The sequence below is a fragment of the Biomphalaria glabrata genome, chromosome 7 (genome assembly GCF_947242115.1).
Source record: "Biomphalaria glabrata chromosome 7, xgBioGlab47.1, whole genome shotgun sequence".
NCBI classification, from domain to species: Eukaryota; Metazoa; Mollusca; class Gastropoda; family Planorbidae; genus Biomphalaria; species Biomphalaria glabrata.
This window is the reverse complement of record NC_074717.1, coordinates 13,580,498-13,606,799: the sequence shown is the minus strand read 5'-3', so window position 1 is coordinate 13,606,799 and position 26,302 is coordinate 13,580,498. Positions and strand designations below refer to the sequence as shown.

At 35.1% G+C, this 26,302-nt stretch overlaps 1 protein-coding gene across 7 annotated transcripts in view; it reads left to right on the top strand.

The window, feature by feature from the left end:
* Positions 1-25,986, top strand: part of LOC106050513 (adenosine deaminase AGSA-like) — a 42,507-nt gene extending 16,521 nt beyond the window's left edge. The window contains exons 1-12 of one of the 7 annotated variants that reach the window (XM_056034822.1): positions 7,601-7,624; positions 13,051-13,212; positions 14,208-14,382; positions 15,950-16,099; positions 16,208-16,268; positions 16,420-16,551; positions 20,481-20,556; positions 21,068-21,165; positions 21,390-21,577; positions 23,710-23,864; positions 24,927-25,129; positions 25,671-25,986. In XM_056034822.1, coding sequence (XP_055890797.1) covers positions 13,087-13,212; positions 14,208-14,382; positions 15,950-16,099; positions 16,208-16,268; positions 16,420-16,551; positions 20,481-20,556; positions 21,068-21,165; positions 21,390-21,577; positions 23,710-23,864; positions 24,927-25,129; positions 25,671-25,776 — 1,470 coding nt within the window. In that variant the 5' untranslated portion in view covers positions 7,601-7,624; positions 13,051-13,086 and the 3' untranslated portion in view covers positions 25,777-25,986. Of the gene's footprint in view, positions 1-7,600; positions 7,625-8,212; positions 8,497-12,780; positions 12,920-13,050; positions 13,213-14,207; positions 14,383-15,949; positions 16,100-16,207; positions 16,269-16,419; positions 16,552-20,480; positions 20,557-21,067; positions 21,166-21,389; positions 21,578-23,709; positions 23,865-24,926; positions 25,130-25,670 lie in introns of those variants that run through there. The other 6 variants (XM_056034818.1, XM_056034816.1, XM_056034819.1 and 3 more) reach the window with 6 other exon arrangements.
* Positions 25,987-26,302: the final 316 nt, after the last annotated feature.

Genomic DNA, 26,302 nt, shown 5'->3' with positions numbered 1-26,302 from the left:
TACATTTATCTACACAGTGGTCTACATTTATTTACTCAGAGGTCTACATTTATCTACACAGTGGTCTACATTTATCTACACAGTGGTCTACATTTATCTACACAGTGTTCTACATTTATTTACTCAGTGGTCTACATATATCTATCTACTCAGAGGTCTTCATTTATCTACACAGTGGTCTACATATATCTACACAGTGGTCTACATTTATATACCCAATGGTCTACATTTATCTACACAGTGGTCTACATTTATCTACAGAGTGATCTTCATATATCTACACAGTGTTCTTCATATATCTACTCAGTGGTCTTCATATATCTACACAGTGGTCTTCATTTATCTACACAGTGGTCTACATTTATCTACACAGTGGTCTACATTTATCTACACAGTGGTCCTCATATATCTACTCAGAGGTCTTCATTTATCTACACAGTGGTCTACATATATCTATCTACTCAGAGGTCTTCATTTATCTACACAGTGGTCTACATATATCTACACAATGGTCTACATTTATATACCCAATGGTCTACATTTATCTACACAGTGGTCTACATTTATCTACACAGTGGTCTACATTTATCTCCACAGTGGTCTACATTTATCTACACAGTGGTCTACATTTATCTACACAGTGGTCTACATTTATCTCCACAGTGGTTTTCATATATCTCCACAGTGGTTTTCATATATCTACACAGTGGTCTTCATATATCTACACAGTGGTCTACATATATCTATTTACTCAGAGGTCTTCATTTATCTACACAGTGGTCTTCATATATCTACTCAGAGGTCTTCATATATCTACACAGTGGTCTTCATATATCTACACAGTGGTCTACATTTATATACCCAATGGTTTACATTTATCTACACAGTGGTCTACATATATCTATCTACTCAGATGTCTTCATTTATCTACACAGTGGTCTACATATATCTGCACAGTGATCTACATTTATATACCCAATGGTCTACATTTATCTACACAGTGGTCTACATTTATCTACAGAGTGGTCTTCATATATCTACACAGTGGTCTTCATATATCTACTCAGAGGTCTACATTTATATACCCAATGGTCTACATTTATCTACACAGTGGTCTTCATATATCTACACAGTGGTCTTCATATATCTACACAGTGGTCTTCATATATCTACACAGTGGTCTTTATTTATCTACACAGTGGTCTACATTTATCTACACAGTGGTCTACATTTATCTACACAGTGGTCTACATTTATCTACACAGTGGTCTAAATTTATCTACACAGGGGTCTACATTTATCTACACCGTGGTCTACATTTATCTACACAGTGGTCTACATTTATCTACACAGTGGTCTACATATATCTACACAGTGATCTTCATATTTCTACACAGTGGTCTACATTTATCTACACAGTGGTCTACATTTATCTACACAGTGGTCTAAATTTATCTACACAGTGGTCTACATTTATCTACACAGAGGTCTACATTTATCTACACAGTGGTCTACATTTATCTACACAGTGGTCTACATTTATCTACACAGTGGTCTACATTTATCTACACAGTGGTCTACATTTATCTACACAGTGGTCTACATTTATTTACTCAGAGGTCTACATTTATCTACACAGTGGTCTACATTTATCTACACAGTGGTCTACATTTATCTACACAGTGGTCTACATTTATTTACTCAGTGGTCTACATATATCTATCTACTCAGAGGTCTTCATTTATCTACACAGTGGTCTACATATATCTACACAGTGGTCTACATTTATATACCCAATGGTCTACATTTATCTACACAGTGGTCTACATTTATCTACAGAGTGGTCTTCATATATCTACACAGTGTTCTTCATATATCTACTCAGTGGTCTTCATATATCTACACAGTGGTCTTCATTTATCTACACAGTGGTCTACATTTATCTACACAGTGGTCTACATTTATCTACACAGTGGTCCTCATATATCTACTCAGAGGTCTTCATTTATCTACACAGTGGTCTACATATATCTATCTACTCAGAGGTCTTCATTTATCTACACAGTGGTCTACATATATCTACACAATGGTCTACATTTATATACCCAATGGTCTACATTTATCTACACAGTGGTCTACATTTATCTACACAGTGGTCTACATTTATCTCCACAGTGGTCTACATTTATCTACACAGTGGTCTACATTTATCTACACAGTGGTCTACATTTATCTCCACAGTGGTTTTCATATATCTCCACAGTGGTTTTCATATATCTACACAGTGGTCTTCATATATCTACACAGTGGTCTTCATATATCTACTCAGAGGTCTACATTTATATACCCAATGGTTTACATTTATCTACACAGTGGTCTACATATATCTACACAGTGGTCTACATATATCTACACAGTGGTCTTCATATATCTACTCAGAGGTCTTCATTTATCTACAAAGTGGTCTACATATATCTATCTACTCAGAGGTCTTCATTTATCTACACAGTGGTCTACATATATCTACACAGTGGTCTACATTTATATACCCAATGGTCTACATTTATCTACACAGTGGTCTACATTTATCTACACAGTGGTCTACATTTATCTACACAGTGGTCTACATATATCTACACAGTGGTCTACATTTATCTACACAGTGGTCTTCATATATCTACACAGTGGTCTTCATATATCTACACAGTGGTCTACATATATCTATTTACTCAGAGGTCTTCATTTATCTACACAGTGGTCTTCATATATCTACTCAGAGGTCTTCATATATCTACACAGTGGTCTTCATATATCTACACAGTGGTCTACATTTATATACCCAATGGTTTACATTTATCTACACAGTGGTCTACATATATCTATCTACTCAGATGTCTTCATTTATCTACACAGTGGTCTACATATATCTACACAGTGATCTACATTTATATACCCAATGGTCTACATTTATCTACACAGTGGTCTACATTTATCTACAGAGTGGTCTTCATATATCTACACAGTGGTCTTCATATATCTACTCAGAGGTCTACATTTATATACCCAATGGTCTACATTTATCTACACAGTGGTCTTCATATATCTACACAGTGGTCTTCATATATCTACACAGTGGTCTTCATATATCTACACAGTGGTCTTTATTTATCTACACAGTGGTCTACATTTATCTACACAGTGGTCTACATTTATCTACACAGTGGTCTACATTTATCTACACAGTGGTCTAAATTTATCTACACAGGGGTCTACATTTATCTACACCGTGGTCTACATTTATCTACACAGTGGTCTACATTTATCTACACAGTGGTCTACATATATCTACACAGTGATCTTCATATTTCTACACAGTGGTCTACATTTATCTACACAGTGGTCTACATTTATCTACACAGTGGTCTAAATTTATCTACACAGTGGTCTACATTTATCTACACAGAGGTCTACATTTATCTACACAGTGGTCTACATTTATCTACACAGTGGTCTACATTTATCTACACAGTGGTCTACATTTATCTACACAGTGGTCTACATTTATCTACACAGTGGTCTACATTTATTTACTCAGAGGTCTACATTTATCTACACAGTGGTCTACATTTATCTACACAGTGGTCTACATTTATCTACACAGTGGTCTACATTTATTTACTCAGTGGTCTACATATATCTATCTACTCAGAGGTCTTCATTTATCTACACAGTGGTCTACATATATCTACACAGTGGTCTACATTTATATACCCAATGGTTTACATTTATCTACACAGTGGTCTACATATATCTATCTACTCAGATGTCTTCATTTATCTACACAGTGGTCTACATATATCTACACAGTGATCTACATTTATATACCCAATGGTCTACATTTATCTACACAGTGGTCTACATTTATCTACAGAGTGGTCTTCATATATCTACACAGTGGTCTTCATATATCTACTCAGAGGTCTACATTTATATACCCAATGGTCTACATTTATCTACACAGTGGTCTTCATATATCTACACAGTGGTCTTCATATATCTACACAGTGGTCTTCATATATCTACACAGTGGTCTTTATTTATCTACACAGTGGTCTACATTTATCTACACAGTGGTCTACATTTATCTACACAGTGGTCTACATTTATCTACACAGTGGTCTAAATTTATCTACACAGGGGTCTACATTTATCTACACCGTGGTCTACATTTATCTACACAGTGGTCTACATTTATCTACACAGTGGTCTACATATATCTACACAGTGATCTTCATATTTCTACACAGTGGTCTACATTTATCTACACAGTGGTCTACATTTATCTACACAGTGGTCTAAATTTATCTACACAGTGGTCTACATTTATCTACACAGAGGTCTACATTTATCTACACAGTGGTCTACATTTATCTACACAGTGGTCTACATTTATCTACACAGTGGTCTACATTTATCTACACAGTGGTCTACATTTATCTACACAGTGGTCTACATTTATTTACTCAGAGGTCTACATTTATCTACACAGTGGTCTACATTTATCTACACAGTGGTCTACATTTATCTACACAGTGGTCTACATTTATTTACTCAGTGGTCTACATATATCTATCTACTCAGAGGTCTTCATTTATCTACACAGTGGTCTACATATATCTACACAGTGGTCTACATTTATATACCCAATGGTCTACATTTATCTACACAGTGGTCTACATTTATCTACAGAGTGGTCTTCATATATCTACACAGTGTTCTTCATATATCTACTCAGTGGTCTTCATATATCTACACAGTGGTCTTCATTTATCTACACAGTGGTCTACATTTATCTACACAGTGGTCTACATTTATCTACACAGTGGTCCTCATATATCTACTCAGAGGTCTTCATTTATCTACACAGTGGTCTACATATATCTATCTACTCAGAGGTCTTCATTTATCTACACAGTGGTCTACATATATCTACACAATGGTCTACATTTATATACCCAATGGTCTACATTTATCTACACAGTGGTCTACATTTATCTACACAGTGGTCTACATTTATCTCCACAGTGGTCTACATTTATCTACACAGTGGTCTACATTTATCTACACAGTGGTCTACATTTATCTCCACAGTGGTTTTCATATATCTCCACAGTGGTTTTCATATATCTACACAGTGGTCTTCATATATCTACACAGTGGTCTTCATATATCTACTCAGAGGTCTACATTTATATACCCAATGGTTTACATTTATCTACACAGTGGTCTACATATATCTACACAGTGGTCTACATATATCTACACAGTGGTCTTCATATATCTACTCAGAGGTCTTCATTTATCTACAAAGTGGTCTACATATATCTATCTACTCAGAGGTCTTCATTTATCTACACAGTGGTCTACATATATCTACACAGTGGTCTACATTTATATACCCAATGGTCTACATTTATCTACACAGTGGTCTACATTTATCTACACAGTGGTCTACATTTATCTACACAGTGGTCTACATATATCTACACAGTGGTCTACATTTATCTACACAGTGGTCTTCATATATCTACACAGTGGTCTTCATATATCTACACAGTGGTCTTCATATATCTACACAGTGGTCTTCATATATCTACACAGTGGTCTTCATATATCTACACAGTGGTCTTCATATATCTACACAGTGGTCTACATTTATATACCCAATGGTTTACATTTATCTACACAGTGGTCTACATATATCTATCTACTCAGAGGTCTTCATTTATCTACACAGTGGTCTACATATATCTATTTACTCAGAGGTCTTCATATATCTACACAGTGGTCTTCATATATCTACACAGTGGTGTACATTTATATACCCAATGGTTTACATTTATCTACACAGTGGTCTACATATATCTATCTACTCAGAGGTCTTCATTTATCTACACAGTGGTCTACATATATCTACACAGTGATCTACATTTATATACCCAATGGTCTACATTTATCTACACAGTGGTCTACATTTATCTACAGAGTGGTCTTCATATATCTACACAGTGGTCTTCATATATCTACTCAGAGGTCTACATTTATATACCCAATGGTCTACATTTATCTACACAGTGGTCTTCATATATCTACACAGTGGTCTTCATATATCTACACAGTGGTCTTCATATATCTACACAGTGGTCTTTATTTATCTACACAGTGGTCTACATTTATCTACACAGTGGTCTACATTTATCTACACAGTGGTCTACATTTATCTACACAGTGGTCTAAATTTATCTACACAGGGGTCTACATTTATCTACACCGTGGTCTACATTTATCTACACAGTGGTCTACATTTATCTACACAGTGGTCTACATATATCTACACAGTGATCTTCATATTTCTACACAGTGGTCTACATTTATCTACACAGTGGTCTACATTTATCTACACAGTGGTCTAAATTTATCTACACAGTGGTCTACATTTATCTACACAGAGGTCTACATTTATCTACACAGTGGTCTACATTTATCTACACAGTGGTCTACATTTATCTACACAGTGGTCTACATTTATCTACACAGTGGTCTACATTTATCTACACAGTGGTCTACATTTATTTACTCAGAGGTCTACATTTATCTACTCAGAGGTCTACATTTATCTACTCAGAGGTCTACATTTATCTACTCAGAGGTCTACATTTATCTACACAATGGTCTACATTTATATACCCAATGGTCTACATTTCAGCTCTTTTCAAAAGAGTGGGGTGTGCAATTTTAGGGGGACGGAGGAGCGATGTGCCCGAAAGAATCGTGGATTGGATGAATCTGATCAATTTATTTTTCTAAGAAACAAGGAATGTAATATTTTCATTCTAGTTCTAAATCTATTTTTGAATATTAGCCAAGTAAAATGATATTATTAATCGTCTGACTCTAGGGTATGTTATCTGGAAAAAGTTTGAGAAACACTGGTCTATAAAGTTGTCTAATATTTCTGTTTACACCTAACTGGTCGTCCCAGTAAGTCAATATTAAATAGACTTGATGAATTCGGTTTCAAAGTTCCTTTGCCGTACACTCTATATGTACACACGTATTTACATTTCATTTTTTTTTTTACCAAGCTTACATTAGATCACTGTCTGTCTGTCTGTCTGTTCGTTAAAATATGTTTACACGTTATTTCTCGGACAGCTATTCTCGGATCAAGTTGAAACTTTGCACAATTATTCACTGCCGTAGACGAGATATGAATTCTTAAAAAAAATAAAAATTCTTCAGTTGGTAATTCATTATTTTATCCTCATCATTCACAGATATGTCTAAACTTGTACTGTTTGATCCCCTTAAATAAATTCTCCGATCGAATTGATAATGTAAACAATTATTTATTGAATCATTATATGTGTTTGTTTAAATACACAGGCAAAGTTTTTACCCTTAGTTAAGCTTTGTTTTGTTTTTGTTTTGGTGCAAGGATTGTTGAATATTTTGCTTGTTTTCTTTTTACGTAATATTGAACGATGAACTGTGTCTGGGAATATCAAGCAGATGTCTGCAACAATGCAAAGACTGCAGGGAACATTGAATCTATAACATTTAGGTTTGATCTGTCCTTTTAGTGCGTTCCTTTGTTATAGTATTTCTTATATTGTATCCTTTATAACGTAATACTATTTTTGACTGAGAAAGACAAAGCTAAACAGACATCATTCTTTGTGTGTCGCAAATAAAGCAATCCAAACATAGATTTGAAATCCCATAAAAATAAAAAAACATTTCTCCCCCCCCCCCAAAAAAAAAAAATGAAAATAAAGAAGACGCTTTAATAAAAAAAGCTTTGATTAATAAAGAGAAGGTGATTTCGATATAAATTTATGTTCAATCAAGTAAGTGGGTGAGTAGGTATTTAAATAAAGAGTGAGTAACCTATATATATACGCCTTTAATGAGGTGAGACCAAATCAATGTAGACTTTAGTAAACCCAGTGAACATTTTAGGTTCAAACAAAATTTAAAACATAGATTTTTTAACTTTAACTTTCGCCAAAGTAACTAAGTCATTACAAGACTTTGATGTTTTGAGGCATACAAATCTATTCAACTATCAAATAAAAACCAAGAATGTACATTTAGCTTACTTTTACATTTTAGAGACTATAAAAGAAATGTTGAGTCGATGTCTCCATTGTTTGAGAAGCGAGCTATGGTCCAAAAGATTTCTTGAACTCAAGGGTCAAGGTCATTTATATCTTCCGTCGTTTGGGGTTAACTTCTGCTGACATAATCTAAAATGTGTAATACACTTTGGGTAAGACTTCAAACAATGGTGTGAGAGTAGTCATTGTAATTTGGAACCACGTAATATTTTTTTGTTGTTAGTTTTATTCTAGCACTAATGACTTATTGTATTTCTATGTTTGGTACAGGAAGGATTTATAACACAAAGCTTTTAATTTGTGGTTTTAAAATAAGGTAATGTTGAGTATATTTTGACAACGATAAGTGTCAAAAGACAAACTGGCCAGCGGTTACTAAAACGTAAATTCTTCATTTGACTGTCTATTACTATGAAGAGTTTCATTCTTCGCTGGAGAAAATAAAAGTCTAACGAAGAAAGTTAAAAATGTGGAAATTGAAAGGAATTCATAAAAGTTCTGGGATCCGTTTTGCATTTGAGTTTCTAAAAGTAGACACTTAGTGAATTTATTTTGCTCATTTCATAACAAAATGACCTTATATTTCAAGAAATGTTTGTACTTCCAGAGATACAATTGGTGATATTATTACGATTCCTTTTAGTAGCTTACCAACTTTGCAATGGTTCATGGTGGATGGATACTCATTGGAGGAGTATGTCGAAAAAGGCTCTAACGATTTTGGCGCATTGGTCGGCAAGCTGCCTCCATAAAGATCTGTCGCTGGCAATGTCTGAAGCATTAGAGGAAATGAATCAAATTAGAAATTAAAGACTACCATCAGTTTTAAAATAGGAATTGATTTAAAAATAAATTCTTTCCTTGTTTCATGTTCTTACCTCTAATCTTCTGAACTGGAACTTTATTTTTACAAAGCTCATATCAATTCATTGTGTGTCTCTGGTAAAATGTTTGTACACGTTATTTCTACCACACCCATTTTTAGATCAAGTTTAACCTTGCACAAGACATAAATCAATAAAAAAAAAACAATTATTAAATCTATTACTGCTAATCAATTATATTGTTTGATACCAACAAGGGTAATTAATCCTTCAGTATTTACCAATATATAGGGTTTCTTCCCCTTCAATGATTGTACATATTATTTCTCCCACACCCCTTTCTCAGATACAGTGGAAACTATATCGGCGTTTGCCGTTGCTTTGGATACATCATCTGCACGAAAAGAGGGGGGGGGGGCTGCTGTGTGGACGACATCACTCGGACAATAGCTAATACTAGGCATTCATCTAATATCCATGAAATGACCCATAGTCGCTTCGCGGCTAAATGAGGCCACATACTTGTAATTAATTATTTTGTTTCATATTGAATAAGGCAAATTACTTCTACATTATTGAGAGAGTTCTTCCCCTTAAATAAGCTTTTTTTATAGTATGCTTGTTTACATTCTATTTAAACAGTTCCATAACAAGCAGTATAAGTCACATGTCCTATATCGGACACAGAGTCAACACTTTATAGGAACCTTACGACACCAATGCGAAATTATAGACTTTAAAATGAATTTTAGTTTAATTTTTGTTTCTAATTATTATATTCAACCATTTAAAAAATTTTCTTTTCTTTCACAATGTTCAACAGTCATAGTAAAACACATAATTTGGTCTTACCAACAGCAGTGTTACTACCATTTTAAACTGTCTATCTTATCTTATCTTATATAATACAGACGTTACTTCAAAAAAAAGATGATTACGTCCTACGTGTCATGCATTTAGTCATGCATATTAACCAATGACTTAAATTCTGCCAAGTCACTGGTTTTCCTGGCTAGCTCAGGCAACCCATTCCATGCTCTAATGGCACTAGGGAAGAAGGAGTATTTGTACAAATTTGTCCTAGCATATGGGACGAGGAATGTGCCTTTATCTTTGTGTCTTTCAGAGTATTTTATTAAATTTTGTTTTTGTATTTGAAGATTATGATTCAGTGTTTTATGTATGATTGCTACTTTACTTTTGAGCCTTCTGTCCTGAATGCTTTCTAAATTTAGTGATTTTACTAAAGGTGTTACTCGAGTCAAATGTGAATATTCATTTGTTATGAATCTCACTGCTCTATTTTGTGTCTATTCCTCTGGGTGTCATACAAGGTCATTGAGATGTTCTACATTCACATGTATGGCATAAATAACATTAGCCCGTACAATGGATAGAATCATTACGTTTAACAGTTCTTATACATATTTGGTTAATTGCATATCTTGCATAGCTTGACACCGGTATAGTTCGTAGTTCCTTATAAACAACGGGAGGGTGGGGAGGGAGACCATTACTGAACACAGGTGGTCAACTGACACAATGACTTGACGGCGGAATTTAGGATACAATGTGTGTCGGGTCCTTGTAGTGCACATCACTAGAGGACTCAGAACTTTTGAGTGGGGGGATTTTTTTCCGAAACTCCTAACGCCCATTAAACCCTAACCCTAACCCTATGTATAAACGCATGCACCATCGGTTCTACCGCCCCCCCCCCCGCCCCCGCCAGTGGTACACATATCGTATTATTACAACACAGTGACGTACGCTGACAGAGATATAAATGAAATTGAGCTTCGTTCTCTTAGACAAGCGTTTCTCAAACTGTAGGGCGCACACAACGTCCTATCGAGGGGACTGCGACGTCCTGGCAATACAACAAAAAAATAGAGGGGGGGGGGAGGAATGAAGCAAGTAATTTTTTTTTCAAGGGTGATTTTTTAAATCAAATTTAAATGATCAATCCATGTTTCAATTATAACCAATCAATAATAACCAATCACTAATAACCAATCAATAATAGTAGGACGTAATCATCTTCTTTTTTGAAGTAACGTCTGTATTATATAAGAAGATAAGATAACCAATCAATAACAACCAAGCAATAATAACCAAACTAAATGACTTAAAATATAAAATAAATTAAAATATATAAAAACAAAATAAAAAGAATGTTGCAGCTTCTAAAAAAAACTTTTTAAAATGTCTAACGTTTTTGTTTTTTGTTTTTGAGAGGAGTCTGCAATAACATCGATTTACAATTCATTAAAGAAGACATTTCAAAATGTCTCCGTTAACGCGCCCTTCGCAAATTTCTTGTGTTAAAATTGCTGTCGAAATTCTCCATCAGTTGTACATCCTTATGGTCAGGACTTGTATGTAACAACAAAACAAGAAAAACTAATAGTACTTCAAAAAAAAAAGAAACAAAGTCTAAATTAAGTGTAAATGTATCAATTAGTTTTAATTGGTTTTGCATGGCTGTCCTAAATATATAAATCTATACGATTGAAATATTTTTACCAATAGTTTTTGTTTAACTTTTAGCTTTCTCACTGCGCTATGATCCTATCACTTGTCTGGACCAGTTGGGAAAGGGAGAGGGAAGAAGGCGATATCTTGATGAATGTTTGCATAAAGAAAAATGTTCACGCAAGATTCCTCAAGGGGACTAATTCAATTTATATCACCACATCTGTCAAGTACGATTTATTTCCCTTGTTCAAGATTTTAAAAAAATATTACCAATAGATAATTGGGTGTGTACGTGTACAATTTTTATTACCAGACTGACAATGTGAGTTGATATAAGCTTTGTAAAAAGGTCGCGACAAGATGTCTTCCTAAGCACCAAGATAAAGACGATTAGGTCACACACGTGCCTTGAATGTTTCTCGCATAATAAAATTGGCTACCTGCCTCCTTATTTATTAGACTTAATTAGACTCGCCTTTTTTTTTACCAATATGAATAGTGCGTTCTGATTTTTAAGATACCACTTCAATGTCGGCCCGCCCCATCCAGTTTAACTTTAACATTTTTTTACATGCACTTTTCTCATTACGAGAAAAGTGTACTGTAGACAACTGGAGAAAGAATTTCTGAAGCTTAGAACGCAAGAAAACAGTAGGCACAGGGCCTCCGCTCCGGACCACGCTGAGGGTGCCATCGGTATTGCCTCAAACCCTTTGCTGGAAGTATTGAAACAGTGGGAAACAATGGTGCATTTTAATATGGAACAATTTCCTCTATAATGCATTATACTTAAAATATCAGCTTTTGTTCCTAAGACCGTAAAATTGGGTTATACTGATATATGTGTACTTTTCTTTTCCTTTTCTTTAGATTCTCGAAACCCTTCCAGAGCCTACTTTGGGAGTTTACAGCGCTACTTTCTATCCCCATTTGTTAAGGCGCCACATGTAAAAAAATAGGCTGTCTTAAACTATCTATTTTCGAGTAAATGCGAAAGGAACTCTTTCAAATTCATGTGCAAAGACATTGTGTAATAAAACGATGAAAAGACGAACAGAAACGGACAGACAGACAGCACACACTTAACGCCAAGAGGCTTTACTTTTTTAGTTGGCCACTAAAAATTATTAGACAATTGCCTCAAAAAAATGTCTACAGTATATTTGAGAGAAACGAAACATAATAGAGAATTCGCGCAATAGTCTTACAAGTTTTAGAACCAAGACATTTAAAAAGTCTACATTGCATTAACGTTTTGTGTTGCCTTCACATGCACTACCATTGGTTAAATGTCACAATTTTGGAGTAACGTCAAGCTGTTGCCATTCCATCATGGTGTCTGGAGTGTAGGCTTAGTTACATATATAAAATAAGATTAAACGAACTTTTGGCTCAGACAATAATTGGCTTTTAACTTTTTGATGCAGATTTGTTGAGGTTCTTATAATAGTGTCATCACTTGTGTTCTACTTCCGTGATGTATCTTCTATCTATTTACTTGACGATGGAACTTATTTTTCAACTTTTTGAGAATTATGCTTTTACTATTTCACACTTTTTGTTTTCAGCTAAATAATAAAGAAATTTGAAGAAAACATAAAAAGATGCAGGGATTCCAAATCTGGCTACTCGCCCTGGTCATGACTGTGACTGGACTTCCTGACTCTTACTACAAAGCACGTCAGGCATTTATAGATGAGGAATTGGCCATGAGAGTTGGGGCTAAACAGGTAATATTGTCAGTCTAGTGTCCTGTGTTGATATGTAGTGTTCAGCAAGTTGTATTTGATGCTGATTCAAAGATATCACCTTACTACTACTTCTACGACCCAGCCTTTCACTACACTGTCCCATTGCTCTTACACAAATTCCATGAGAGTTGAGACATGCTTCTTAAGCTGGCAAAGAAGTCGATACTTGAACGATGTCATTTTCCTTCAGTGTAACACCCGCGTACCTCCGCTGTAGGGGACACTCGCCTTTTGAGTAAAGTTGATCTTGGCAGACTGATTGATGAGGCTTATTTTTCATACCCGACAAGTGCAATGAACACAACTCCATATGACACTGAACAAGAGGACCTTTAGGTTTCACTATTGGATTATCCGAATCTTCTTCACAGCCTTTCAGCCAGGATTCTACATTGTACAACGTTAAGTTTGTAAATATTTTCGAGAAGACCAATACAAAATTTTTGATCATAACATTTTAGACAATTTGCATACGAAAAAGCAGTCATTTTTTAAAATAGATTTTGTATAGCTCAATTTTCATTCTCAATGCTCTATGGTCCAACTTATTTTAACAGGAGCAAAGATTTAGTTAAGCATAATAAACAAGCTTATTTAAAGGGAATAACACATTTACTGATATATCTCTCAATATTGTAAATTCAATTTTCTTTTTTAGGTATCAAACACAATAAATGAATTTTAATTTACTATTTATTTAACTAATTAATTTTTTAAAATTTATTCATGTTATGTTACAAACAATAAATAATTGTGCAAAGTTTTCAACTTGATGTGAGAATTGAAAGTGGGAGAAATAACATATTAAAATTACAGCCTGTCAGACAGACAGACAGACAGACAGAAGCTTTGTAAAAGTGTTTATTTTTTTAAGCGGAATTCCCATAAATACAAAAAGAAAAAGGGCTTAAATTAGACTAATTTAATTCCCTAGCCATTTATACGAAACCAATGCTCTGAAAATTACATCCCAGATTCTTAACATAAAAGAGCAAAAGGTGAACACATTTCTGATGAATCTGAAGAATCAAACAATTCAACAAAGTATCTGGACGACCACGCCCTACCCTCCCGCCATAAGTTTCTTCAAGAGTAAACCTTGGATAGACAACAGCACCATTTACAAGATCATTAAGATGATGCCTAAAGGTATATTATCTTTTTTTTAATGTAAACATTCCTTCTACTGGTAATGATACAATTGTAAACCTTTGTGATAATGTAGAATTCACACTGTCACAGTTGACAAACTACAAAACTATTTGATGTTATTTATAATTTCGAAAGAGACAATAGTTTCGTAAGGAACTGTTTCAACTGTTTCCAGACCTACATTGTTATTGTGTGACCAGCGTAATGTTTTAGACCTTTTTAAATTGACAATCATTTGTCAGGTTCTCAGAGTTAATGACTCAAAATTGAATATTAACTCTTTCTCTCCGTAATTACTTACCACATTCTGGTGGAATCAACGTTGGTATCGTCAGTTAGGAGAGAAAGAGTTAAGGACTGCATTATTTAAGTCTTACATCCCTTGAATAGAAGCTTATTACGTCTCTTAAATGTTTCATTTCATCATGACTCTATATTCATTTCTAACCCTGAATTTTGTTAGTACTTTTTTTTTCTAATCTTATCATCCTACACAAGTGATGCCCAACCTGATTCAACCTGCGGACCATTTTGATTTCCGACACTCTTGTCGTGGGCCACACAACCGAAAATGTGCATAAATAAAATGAAATCGACCTGAAACAATTTTTTTTGCAAACTTTGAATGTAGGACTTAAATTAATTATTGGGAGTTTATCTTTTTTTTTTAAAGAGTCTGAGACTGGGTTTATTTCTCTACTTAAAATTTGAGCAACATTGTAGATAGCTTATTTTCTTGTCTCTTTTTGGCAAATATTCCCATGGATCCTCCAATTTCTAGGAGTAGTTTAACAATCTTTTGATTCGCGGCTCAAACCAAGAATGACGTCATATTTGTTTTATGCTGCCGTTTACAAGTTGATTTTTTTTTCATTTCAAAACAGCCACACTTTCTTAATAAAACTAATATGTTGGATTATTATCACTAGCATAAACAAAAATACAAAGATCCTTTCACTTGTCCTGGTAAATTCTGGCTTCAGAGTAATAGTTTCTTCGGCTCTCCCATTTCATAAACCTACACATTTTAAATGTCATGATACCAATCCAGAGAGAAAGTCAGGGCCCTAACTTAGGTAGTAAAGTAAAGTTCCCCTTTCAGACTTTGCGATCTATAGGGCAGATGATGTTAAGGTCATCTGTTTCTTTGCCTAACGGTTAACGAGCAGGGTGTCATGTGGCCAGCACAACGACCAACCGTCTTTACTTTCCCAACTAAAGTCAGGTACCCACTAGAGTTGGGTGGACTCAGGGGCGCCCTAAAAATCCCGAAATTCAAAATCCTGGTCTTCACAGAGATTCGAACCCAGGACCCCAGGTTCGGAAGCCAAGCACTTAACCACTCAGCCACCGCGCCCCCCCCCTAACTTAGGTAACGATACATTTTTCAACCTTTTTTTTTTGTAGTGGGGGGGGGGGGAGATGGATTTTTTTTACAATGACGTTTCGACGGGCCTAATGAAATCACGTCGAGGGCTAGATCTGGCCCTCGGGTCGGGCAGTGTTTGGGGCATCACTTTCATACACCAAAGTTATTACTACAACTTCTGCAATTGGCACGCAGGCGGTGTTCTCCACATCCACAACACGGCCATGACATCCATAGACTGGGTCATCAAGACCTTCACCTACCTCCCAGATGTGTACACCCGTGTAGAGAATGGAACCTACCCAACCAGATTGTACACTTACTCCTCTCAACACCCAGGATCTGGTAAGCTCTAGATCGGACCAAGGTAAAAGATTTATGTAAACTCTTAATTTCAACCCGTCATGACAATATATTCAGTTCAAATGACGAGTAATTTCTTTCTGTTTTAAGATTGGACCTTGGTGTCTGATCTGAGAGCAAGAGCACAAGATCCCAAACAATTTGATGAGAGGTTCGAATCTTATGATTTGCTGTTTAGAGTTCTTTCTCTAAAATTTTAAATCAAAAAGTGCAATGCTACAGTATCTATTTTTTCGAGAATACAGTTCAATGATTTCTGACTAAAGAAAAAAGTCTAAATAATATTTTTGTTATTTATACAGTTTAATCTACGAGATGTCGATATGGAGTGAGGATCCATTTCTTGCCTACCCAACTGTTAACGATGTCTGGAAGAAATTTCGTAACTACTTTACGTCACTTGGTGGACTTTTGAAGACATCTGAACACTACAGGTAATTGTCTTCTGAAGACATCTGAACAATATAAATACTTGCTTTCTTAACTCTTTCTCTCCTATTGACGATGCCAACGTTGATGTGATCCCCATTAAACTAAATTGATTTTGGTTTTAGAAACTTAAATTTATGTTGAGTAAAAAAGAGCATGCATTCTCCAATAATTCAATACCAAATACAACATTCTTAGATAACGAACACAAAAGTTGTTGAAGTTGAATCATAATGGGATAGCGAAATACAAATGAGCAAAATAAAGAATGCTATCGAAACGAGGAAAATAATTACAGCGAAAAAGAGTTAAGACATCTAAACTTCACTTTCTTCTGAAACCCCCTGAGCACTACAAGTCATTGACTTTCTGGTGATATCTCAGTGTGTCATCGATAGTTGTCTTTTGAAGACATCTTAACGATAAAGATACCAGAACACCATAAAACTGTCTCATTAAGCCACCATACTATATTATATTTAATAGTCTTCTGAAAAGAGAAAATCTCTAATAGTCTTCTAAAGATTCATGGAAACTGCAGGTTATAGTCTAATAAAGACACCAGAGCACAATAAATGGGAGCATTTCATGTATATGTCTTCTGAAAACATAAAAACACTCCATGTCTTATGAATACACCAAATACATGCTTTTTGATGCATAGTATGATATCCATGAATAGTTTTGGACCTTCTGAGCATTAGATGCAACAGCGAAACGTCTCCGCCCCTGTAAGCGGCCAACAAAATAGGAAACACCGATAATACTTTTGTGGGGACTGTTAATACGTTCCGACTGTCATGTTTACATCTTCAAAACTGAAACAGCTGCACAACTTTTTAGGAAAGATGTTTTGTCTAAAATATACAAAATTCTTAAAGACAATCTTCTCGCATTAAATCACAGCTACATCGCATCTGGACAAAATGGTCGGCGCCTCTCCGTTAAGGCTGGAATAGAAGATTTAAAAATTTAATTTATTTCTGCTTTCAGGTATTTGTTGTCACCTAGATGTACACAAAATCCAAATTCATCAAGCGCTGATTGTGTGTGTGTGAGTGTGTGTGTGTGAGTGTTGTTGTTGTTTTTATATTAATTGTATTTGCACTTTGACCATTTCTCTAATAGTTGCAATGCTGAGGGCAACAATTGTAGTCAAAATGAATTTTCATTGGTTTGGACAAATACAATTTCTTTTCTTAATCTGATTTTGCCATATTTTGTGTCTTGCTACTGAAAGCGAAACTTATATTTTTTTTTACAATATCTCTATTCAACGCATCACTTCATGGAACTTGGGATTGTGTGGGTGAAAAAAACTGGAAACGGGTCTCGAAAAAGGCTCTAACGATTTTTTTTTACTAATTTAAGAAAAGAATTACTTGCTCGTTGACCACACTGCGAAAAAACTCTAGTACTTTTTTTTTTAATTTTTCACAGCAAAAAAATTTTACGTTTTCGGGTATTTCTGTAATTGAAAATTATTGATTCAAAAGTTTAATAATTTAATGTTCAGGGACATTTTTTCAAAGTCTTGATCTCAAGGTTTATCATTTGAATATTATTAATTGTGGAACATCTATACATTCGCTTACGCAGGAGTTTTCTTGGAAAGGAAGTGGGTGACTGTGGCGCAAAACAAATGTTCATTTTTTTAAATCTAACATTCATTAGTGATTAAGATTGAATACTAACACTAGAACATTTTTTTTCTTGTTTAAATTAAATATGCAAAACACCCTTTTTAAAACAATATTTAAAAAATATATAAATGCCAAAAATTGATAATTGCTAATTTTCCAAAATTATAAATATCGTTGCATAAACTCTCCCTGTATTTAAAATGGTTTGAATAACATTTAATGTATGACATGTTCATAAAATCATATTACCGAAAAACTAAATAAGAAGTTAATGTTGGTCCAACTAGTGTCAGTTTAAATCCGCAGCGTTTCTCAAGCATAGGGGTACAGCGACCTTGACTGCTTTTTTTTTATAGGGAAAAAAAAAGAATTTTAATGCAGTTATTAATCTGTATTTGAAAACTAACAGAATGAAAACATGGCCTTATTAAAATATTGCAAGGGAAAATCATTTCATTTTCTAATTAAGACCTTTACTAGGAGGGTCTGCAGTTATAACTACATTACTGGTTTTTAAACAAGAAATTTCAAGACGTTTTGTTTCACATGTTTCGGATGTTCCTTCAGATTTGAAGATGATTACATTCCAGGGTCCCAACACGACACCATCGAATGTAAGCCCAGAGAGCACGATCAGGCACTCATCCATATTTAGTTCAAATGTTCGTCTCATGACGGTATCGGCCAAATGTCCGTCTCATGACAGTATCGGCCAAATGTCCGTCTCATGACGGTATCGGCCAAATGTTAGTCTCATGACAGTATCGGCCAAATGTTCGTCTCATGACAGTATCGGCCAAATGTTCGTCTCATGACAGTATCGGCCAAATGTTCCTGCTTCTTCATTACATTAAGACTAAGACTAAGACTAAGACTATTACTAAGACTAAGACTAAGACTGAGACTGGGACTAAGACTAAGGCTAAGGCTAAGACTAAGACTATTACTAAGACTATTACTAAGACTAAGACTAAGACTAAGACTGAGACTGAAACTGAGACTAAGACTAAGACTATTACTAAGACTATTCCTAAGACTAAGACTAAGACTAAGACTAAAACTATTACAAAAACTAAGACTAAGACTGAGACTGAGACTAAGACTAAAACTAAGAATAAGAATAAGACTAAGACTAAGACTGAGACTGAGACTGAGACTAAGACTAAGACTAAGACTAAGACTAAGACTAAGACAAAGACTAAGACTAAGACTAAGACTAAGACTTAGACTGCTTTATTGATCCATATGGACATTTGTTGTGATTATAAGGACTTTTCTCATATAAAGACAACACAACTGAAACATACACATAATAGAACAGGCACAACATAAAGAGTTCATTCAGCGACTACACACAAGGCATCTGGTTCCTTTACATGTTTCCTGATCAACGACTGGCGTTGATATAGTTTGACCGAGTAATGTACGAACGAGTTTTTGTACCGCTCTGTTCTTGTCTTGATTGACAGAAGTCGCCCACTTGGCGACGACTTGACGTAGTTATGATATAGCGGGTGGCCGTTGTCTTCCAAGATTTTTCCCATTTTTCTTAGACATTTCTGTTCATAAAGTTCATTCCAATATGGTAATGTTGTGCGTGTGATTTGTGATGCCCTCTTTATAATGTTTTCTAGGCGGCGCAACAGTTTAGATGAAGCATTGCCTTGCCAACAAGTTATTCCGTATGTTAGCAGATTTAGCAGAGTCGCTTCGTAAAATTATCTAAGATCTTCTTATTTAGTTTAAAGCTATAGAGTTTGTAAAGGAAAAACAGTCGCTAGGCTGTTTTCTTTGCCAGCAGAAAGAATTTTTAAAGCTCCAAATGAGGAAAATATTTGGACCCGGGCTCCGACACGTACCCTCTTGGGAGAACGTGCAGCGCAAACCCCGACCCACTTGATGGATGGAGTGATAACCTCTGCAGTGCTTTCGCCATTAAAAAAATAGGTAGTCAAAATCTTTAAGAAATTATCTACGAAAAACTGTCTCCAACAAAAGATAACTTAACTCGCTAGCTTTAATGAACTGCATTACTTACATTTGGTTTGTAAACATATTCCTATATTACTTATGCCAAACTAAACCGAAATTGTGATAATTGTTTCTTCTCTTTTCCATGACATTACAAGGTCATTAGCCCAGCTAAGACAAAGCTATCATTTAATTTTTTGTTAGAAACTCTGCCCTCTAGTTGGTCGTGTAACTAGTCAAGTTATTAACATAGACACATAATCTTCCTTACTGAATGACACCCAGTCTTCTGTTCATGTTTTGTTTCTCTTTTGTCTCAGAATGTACTTCGAACAAGCTCTCAAAGAGTTTTACGAGGATGGTGTGCAATACATAGAGATCAAGACCACATCAACGGTAATTATAACAGTGTCATACACGACCATAAGTAGGTGAGGGGCGTTTGGTGGCTGCGTCGTAAGCACTTGGCTTCCGAACCTTGGGGGAGAGGGTTCGGATTCAGGAGAAATTTGGAATATAAATTTCGGTATTTTTAGGAAGAATCTAAGTCCATCCATCTCTTACGGGTACCTGAGATTAGCTGGTCGTTGTTTTGGCCCTTGACGCCCTCGTTAACCGTTGGCCATAGAAACAGATGACCTTTACATCGACTGCCTCATAGATTGTAAATTCTGAAATGCGTATCCTTTACCTAATCTAAGAAGTATATGTTAAAGCTGTTAAAAGAAAAGATTTTAAAATATTACATATCACCTGGACTGTGTAAAATAAGCTTGTTGAATTGATACTTTCCCTCTAAGATATTAAATATATTACTGATAAAATCAACCACCGTGACCTATATAAACACGTAGGAACCAAAACAGTTTTTCATTCTAAAAGAGTTCCACTAACATTGCAATTTCAGTCAGAGGAGTTTCTTATCCAACACCAGAATTTTGTAGACAACTTTAAATCAAAATATGCAGATTTTATTGGAGTGAAACTTATTATAGGCGGGCGAAGGTAGGTGTATGTTTTAAGTTCTATCTTAATTTAATTATCTTTTTTTTTAAAAAGACTAATTGAAATTAGTGTGTTAGTTAGCTCTCTGTTTACACATCGCTTGAGACCTTGGCACCAGATGACACTAGTGAACCTAAATGTACACACATACACACCCGCGCACACACACTGTTAACTCTTGATTCATGTACATGAACATAAAGAGAGCCGAATTTCATTTGCAGGTCAGCAACTAATCAAAGAGATATAGTCAACAAAACGTTGGAGTTGATGAAAAAGTATCCGAATCTGATCAAAGGATTTGATTTACTCTCACAAGAAGACGTCAACCATTGGACCGTAGAATTTGCAGACGATTTGCTGAAAGATAACCAATCTCGTCTTCCGTACTTTTTTCACGCCGGCGAAACTGGTAAGTTATCTTTAACGTGTTTTTTAATGCAAAGTTTCTCTCCACTTTGTCTGTCTGGGTGGAATCTTGTCCACTGAAACTGGACGTTAAGGCGATACCGTTGAATGGTTCAAGATGATGTGATGTATTGGTTCAGGCTGTCTTGAGGTCAACTAGAGATGACTGTTGAATTTCAATCAATTACTCTGCAAGCGTTTGAGTTTTATTGTTCGGGTGTATTCAATGTAGTTGATCAACAATACAGAATAAACAAGACGATGGATTTAACGAGTAAAGAGATGTGGTCAACACTGATGAACAGTTCATAATATATTTATTCCAATAAAAGGCCACAGTAAAAGTCTCTGTCAAAATAAACACGTATTTACCATAGAGAATTCTATCGCTAACTGATTTCCAGTCTCTACCCCAAAATATCCCAAACGTCACTAGTCCCGTTCAATATACGTCTTCTATGGTGCGTCGCTAAATAACTAATACTATAAGCAAGGTGTTTAACATTGCTTTAGCTCTAAATGTTTTAACACGTTGTATATGTTTATTTAATATTACTTTTGAATAGAATGTAACATGAAATTTGTGCATGTTTATGTTCAAACATATTTTTAGGGGGAAAGAACAAAAGTTTTTTTATCATTACATTTTGGATTTAAGTTTGTTCAGATATTATTGCTATGTCCCTCAACATCCTATTATTGTATTGGTTCTATTCTTGTCAATTAACCCACCTGACCTTTCAGTTATGCATGTATACGTGCTTTAGTTTGTCATCATTTTCGTCAATTAACCATAATTTTAACTTGTGCAAGAGTGTTTATTTTGAGCGTAGTGGAATATTATTTCCAAAATTATTTTTTTTCTTATTGGGTGGAATCTTGAACATATTATTTCTCAGTTTCCATGTTTAAATGAAGTTGAACCATTGCACAATTTATTCATTGTCGATGACAGCACATGAATAAAAAAAAATTAACTAATTATTTAATCAATTTGTCGTAATAACTCAATTTTGTTTTATACAGAAATGTATTAAGCTAAGCGGAAAGTCGTTCAAGAACATTAATAATAATAATAATAATAAATAAGTATAAAACCTTCTATTTTTACAAAGCTTATATCAACTCACTCTGTCTGTCTGGTACAAAGTTTGTACACATTATTTCTCCCACACCCAATCTCGGATCAAGCTGAAAATTATTTTTTTTTCTGACAACACAAAAATCAGTTTTAACAAAAATAAAAACAATTAGCTCATTTACTATTGGTAATAATTTTTTTTTTTTTTTGGTATCTCGAACATGTGAAAGAAATTGTACTAGACTGAACCTGAATGTGACAAAATATGTAGGTCACTGTTGGGGCTGCCCAGCCACGGGAAATACTGCATTCCTCACTGATCTTCGGACTCGAAGACAAGCCTTATTGTTATGCTTTATTTTACCCAGATATCCCTTTCATTCTCCCCTCCCCCGATTTGCCTAACTGGGCCAGATAAGTGATAGTAATCCAGATAAGAGATAGAATTATTGCGTTTTGAGAAATCTAAACAGCATGAAATAGCTTTAAACAAAAACGATTGGTCAAAATATTTCTAACCGCACAGACTTATTATTGTTGGTTCGATTCTATTTTAAATTTAATCACATGACTGATCCAAACTAATTAACATAATAACACTTCGTAAAAACTTTTTTTTTGTTGTTTTTTTTACTTTTATTCTTTAAATAGTGATGGAAATAGCAGCACGGAAACCTTCCCCTTGATAACCCCAGTCCCTATTGCTTTAGTTTCTACTGTCACCCTCTCGAAGAGCTTGCAGCGTTCCCAACACACCCCTTTGCTGACTTGAGAGGGATCTTGCTGCCTCTTTAATAGTCTAGACTCTAGACGATTTTTTTTTCGCCACTGGTAAAAGTTTGAGAAACATTGGTTTAAGCTAAACGAGGGACAACTTAACTTATACATATTGACACTTGCATAGGCTCTAAGCTGTTTGTGGTATGAGGCTCTTTTACGCATTTTGTAGGTCCTGTTATTGCAATTTAGAGCTAAATATTTCTATGGTGCCCTAAGCTATGACTATGTTACTTATAGGTAAATGTTCATTCTCTCGCTGTTTCTCTGTGTTACAGACTGGACACAGTGGGTAGATTTCAACTTGGTAGATTCAGTACTGATGAATGCTAGCCGTATAGGTCATGGCTATGGAGTGTACCACCACCCTAAGGTCCTAGAGGCTGTCCTGAGGAAGCATATAGCCGTTGAGTTAAATCCAATATCGAATCAGGTAATGGAAGCATTGGATTGAACTAGTGAAACACATCGCCCTGAACATTTCAAACTAGGTGCACAACGCCTATAAGATTTCACACACAGATTCTCTATTAACATAAATTTGAAATGAAAAAAAAAAAGTACACCAAACAATAAACTCCCAACAGACAACATTACCTGATGGTTGAACTAGTTTTGAGGCTAATTGTTGAGGTTTCAGTTTCATCGGCCTTCCCTTCCATCGGAGAAGGAAGGTTGGGGATTTAATCCTAATATATTTCGTAATATAAAACAGCTCATTTTTACATTTTTCAACCTTTTTCTGTCTTATCGATGATATTATGGACATCATAGGCCATTTGGATCATTGCAACTAATGCATCGAATGTTTTGGACCAATTTTTTTTAAAGGCAAAAAAAAAAAGTAGATTTCCCTTAAGCACAAGACATTCCACAGCAAATATTTCTCGATCTAGGTACATATAAGCCTTTCCTGAAGCAGTACATATAAGCCTGTCTTGAAGCAGTACATATAAGCCTGTCCCGAAGCAGTACATATAAGCCTGTCCTGAAGCAGTACTTATAAGCCTGTCCTGAAGCAGTAGATATAAGCCTGTCCTGAAGCAGTACATATAAGACTGTCCTGAAGCAGTACTTATAAACCTGTCCTGAAGCAGTACTTATAAACCTGTCCTGAAGCAGTACATATAAGCCTGTCCTGAAGCAGTACATATAAGCCTATCCTGAAGCAGTACTTATAAACCTGTCCTGAAGCAGTACTATAAACCTGTCCTGAAGCAGTACTATAAACCTTTCCTGAAGCTATATTTAGTGATACCACGTCCAGTATCCGAAAAGCTAATGATCAACTCAAGTATGAAGGTTTCTTTATCTAAGTTGATTGAGACCACCTAGAATTTCTTCTCCGACCAATTTTGTGATACTATATCCTACTTGTTGAAAGCTGATACGTACTTCTGTGTTTCCATATGTCAGTGTTTGAATGTATAGATACAAATTGTACAATGACATCTAAAGTGTGTTGTTAAAAAAGGTTTTCATCTACATGTTTAAGGTTCTTGGTCTTGTCAATGATCTACGCAATCATCCGGGTGCCTATCTCTTTGCTGTAGGCGCCCCTGTGGTCATCAGTTCCGACGACCCAGCATCCTGGCTCGCCGCACCGCTGTCTCATGATTTCTACATGGCCTTCATGGCCCTTGGAGCAGTTCACGATGACCTGAGGCTTCTCAAGCAACTGGCCATCAACTCGATCACGTAAGTTGACATTGTGTTAATAATAATAATATTTTAAAATAAAAACATAATAATAATAATAATTTACTTCATGTAGCCCTGTTAACAAACATAATGCGCTCAGACAGTCTATGAGAACATATAAGCAAATTGTTAGATCTTAGTTGAGAAAGTAAATGTTTCTGTACACCGTAGTCAATAGGTACTGAACTATTCCCTTGATATATATATATATAAACACTTTTACGTGATCTATTCACAACATCCATTGCCACATAAGTCACTTTACTTCCCCCTAAAGATTCACTCCACATGCCCTATAAACTCACTTCACTTTTTCTACATGCTCACCTGTCCCATAAACTCACTTCACTTTTTCAACATGCTCACCTGTCCCATAAACTCACTTCACTTGCTCTAAAGACTGACGTCACTTACCCTGAAAATACATTTTCTTGCGCTACAGACCAGCTCATTTTCCTTATATCTATTTAGTATTAGAAACTTTTTCAATTGCTTTTTTTCTGATCCCGTTTGTTTTTTTCCTTCTACTGGACATCAGGTACAGTACGATGACAGATGAGGAAAGGGCAGAGGCCATGACGAAATGGCAGAGGAAATGGGAGGAGTTTATTGATGCAGTCATACGTCAGTTTCAACTCAAGTGAGGAAGTAGACTACTGCTGATCTGGTCAAAATGAGTTTCACGTGTTTCTTTGCACTCCCTGGTCCTGAAAATGTTTTATTTTATTTTCGAGTGAAGACACTTTGGATATAGCTCAGTCTCGGCTAGTTAAATATCGTCGTAGACTTTTCTAAATGCATATAATGATTATTAAATATTGTTTTATATTTGAAGTAAATTTATCGGTATTGTTTTATTGATCATTTGTCATTCTTTTCAGAAAACTAAACTTGATTTTATATTTAAAAAAATAAACATAAAACGATGACATATAAAGTAGTAAACATTTTAGTTTATCATTTATCACATAAATATTTTTATATTTATATTTTTTATAGATGTATTTCGAATAATACTAGTATTACAGGAAACCTAATTATACTGGATTATCTTAGTATTAAAATTGGTGTCTGTCTACTAAAATAGTAAAACCTTTCTACGTTCTGTTTGAACCTTTTATGTAATTTTTCTCTTTCCCCTTATTTAGTGTTGGAACAGATGTAACTTCA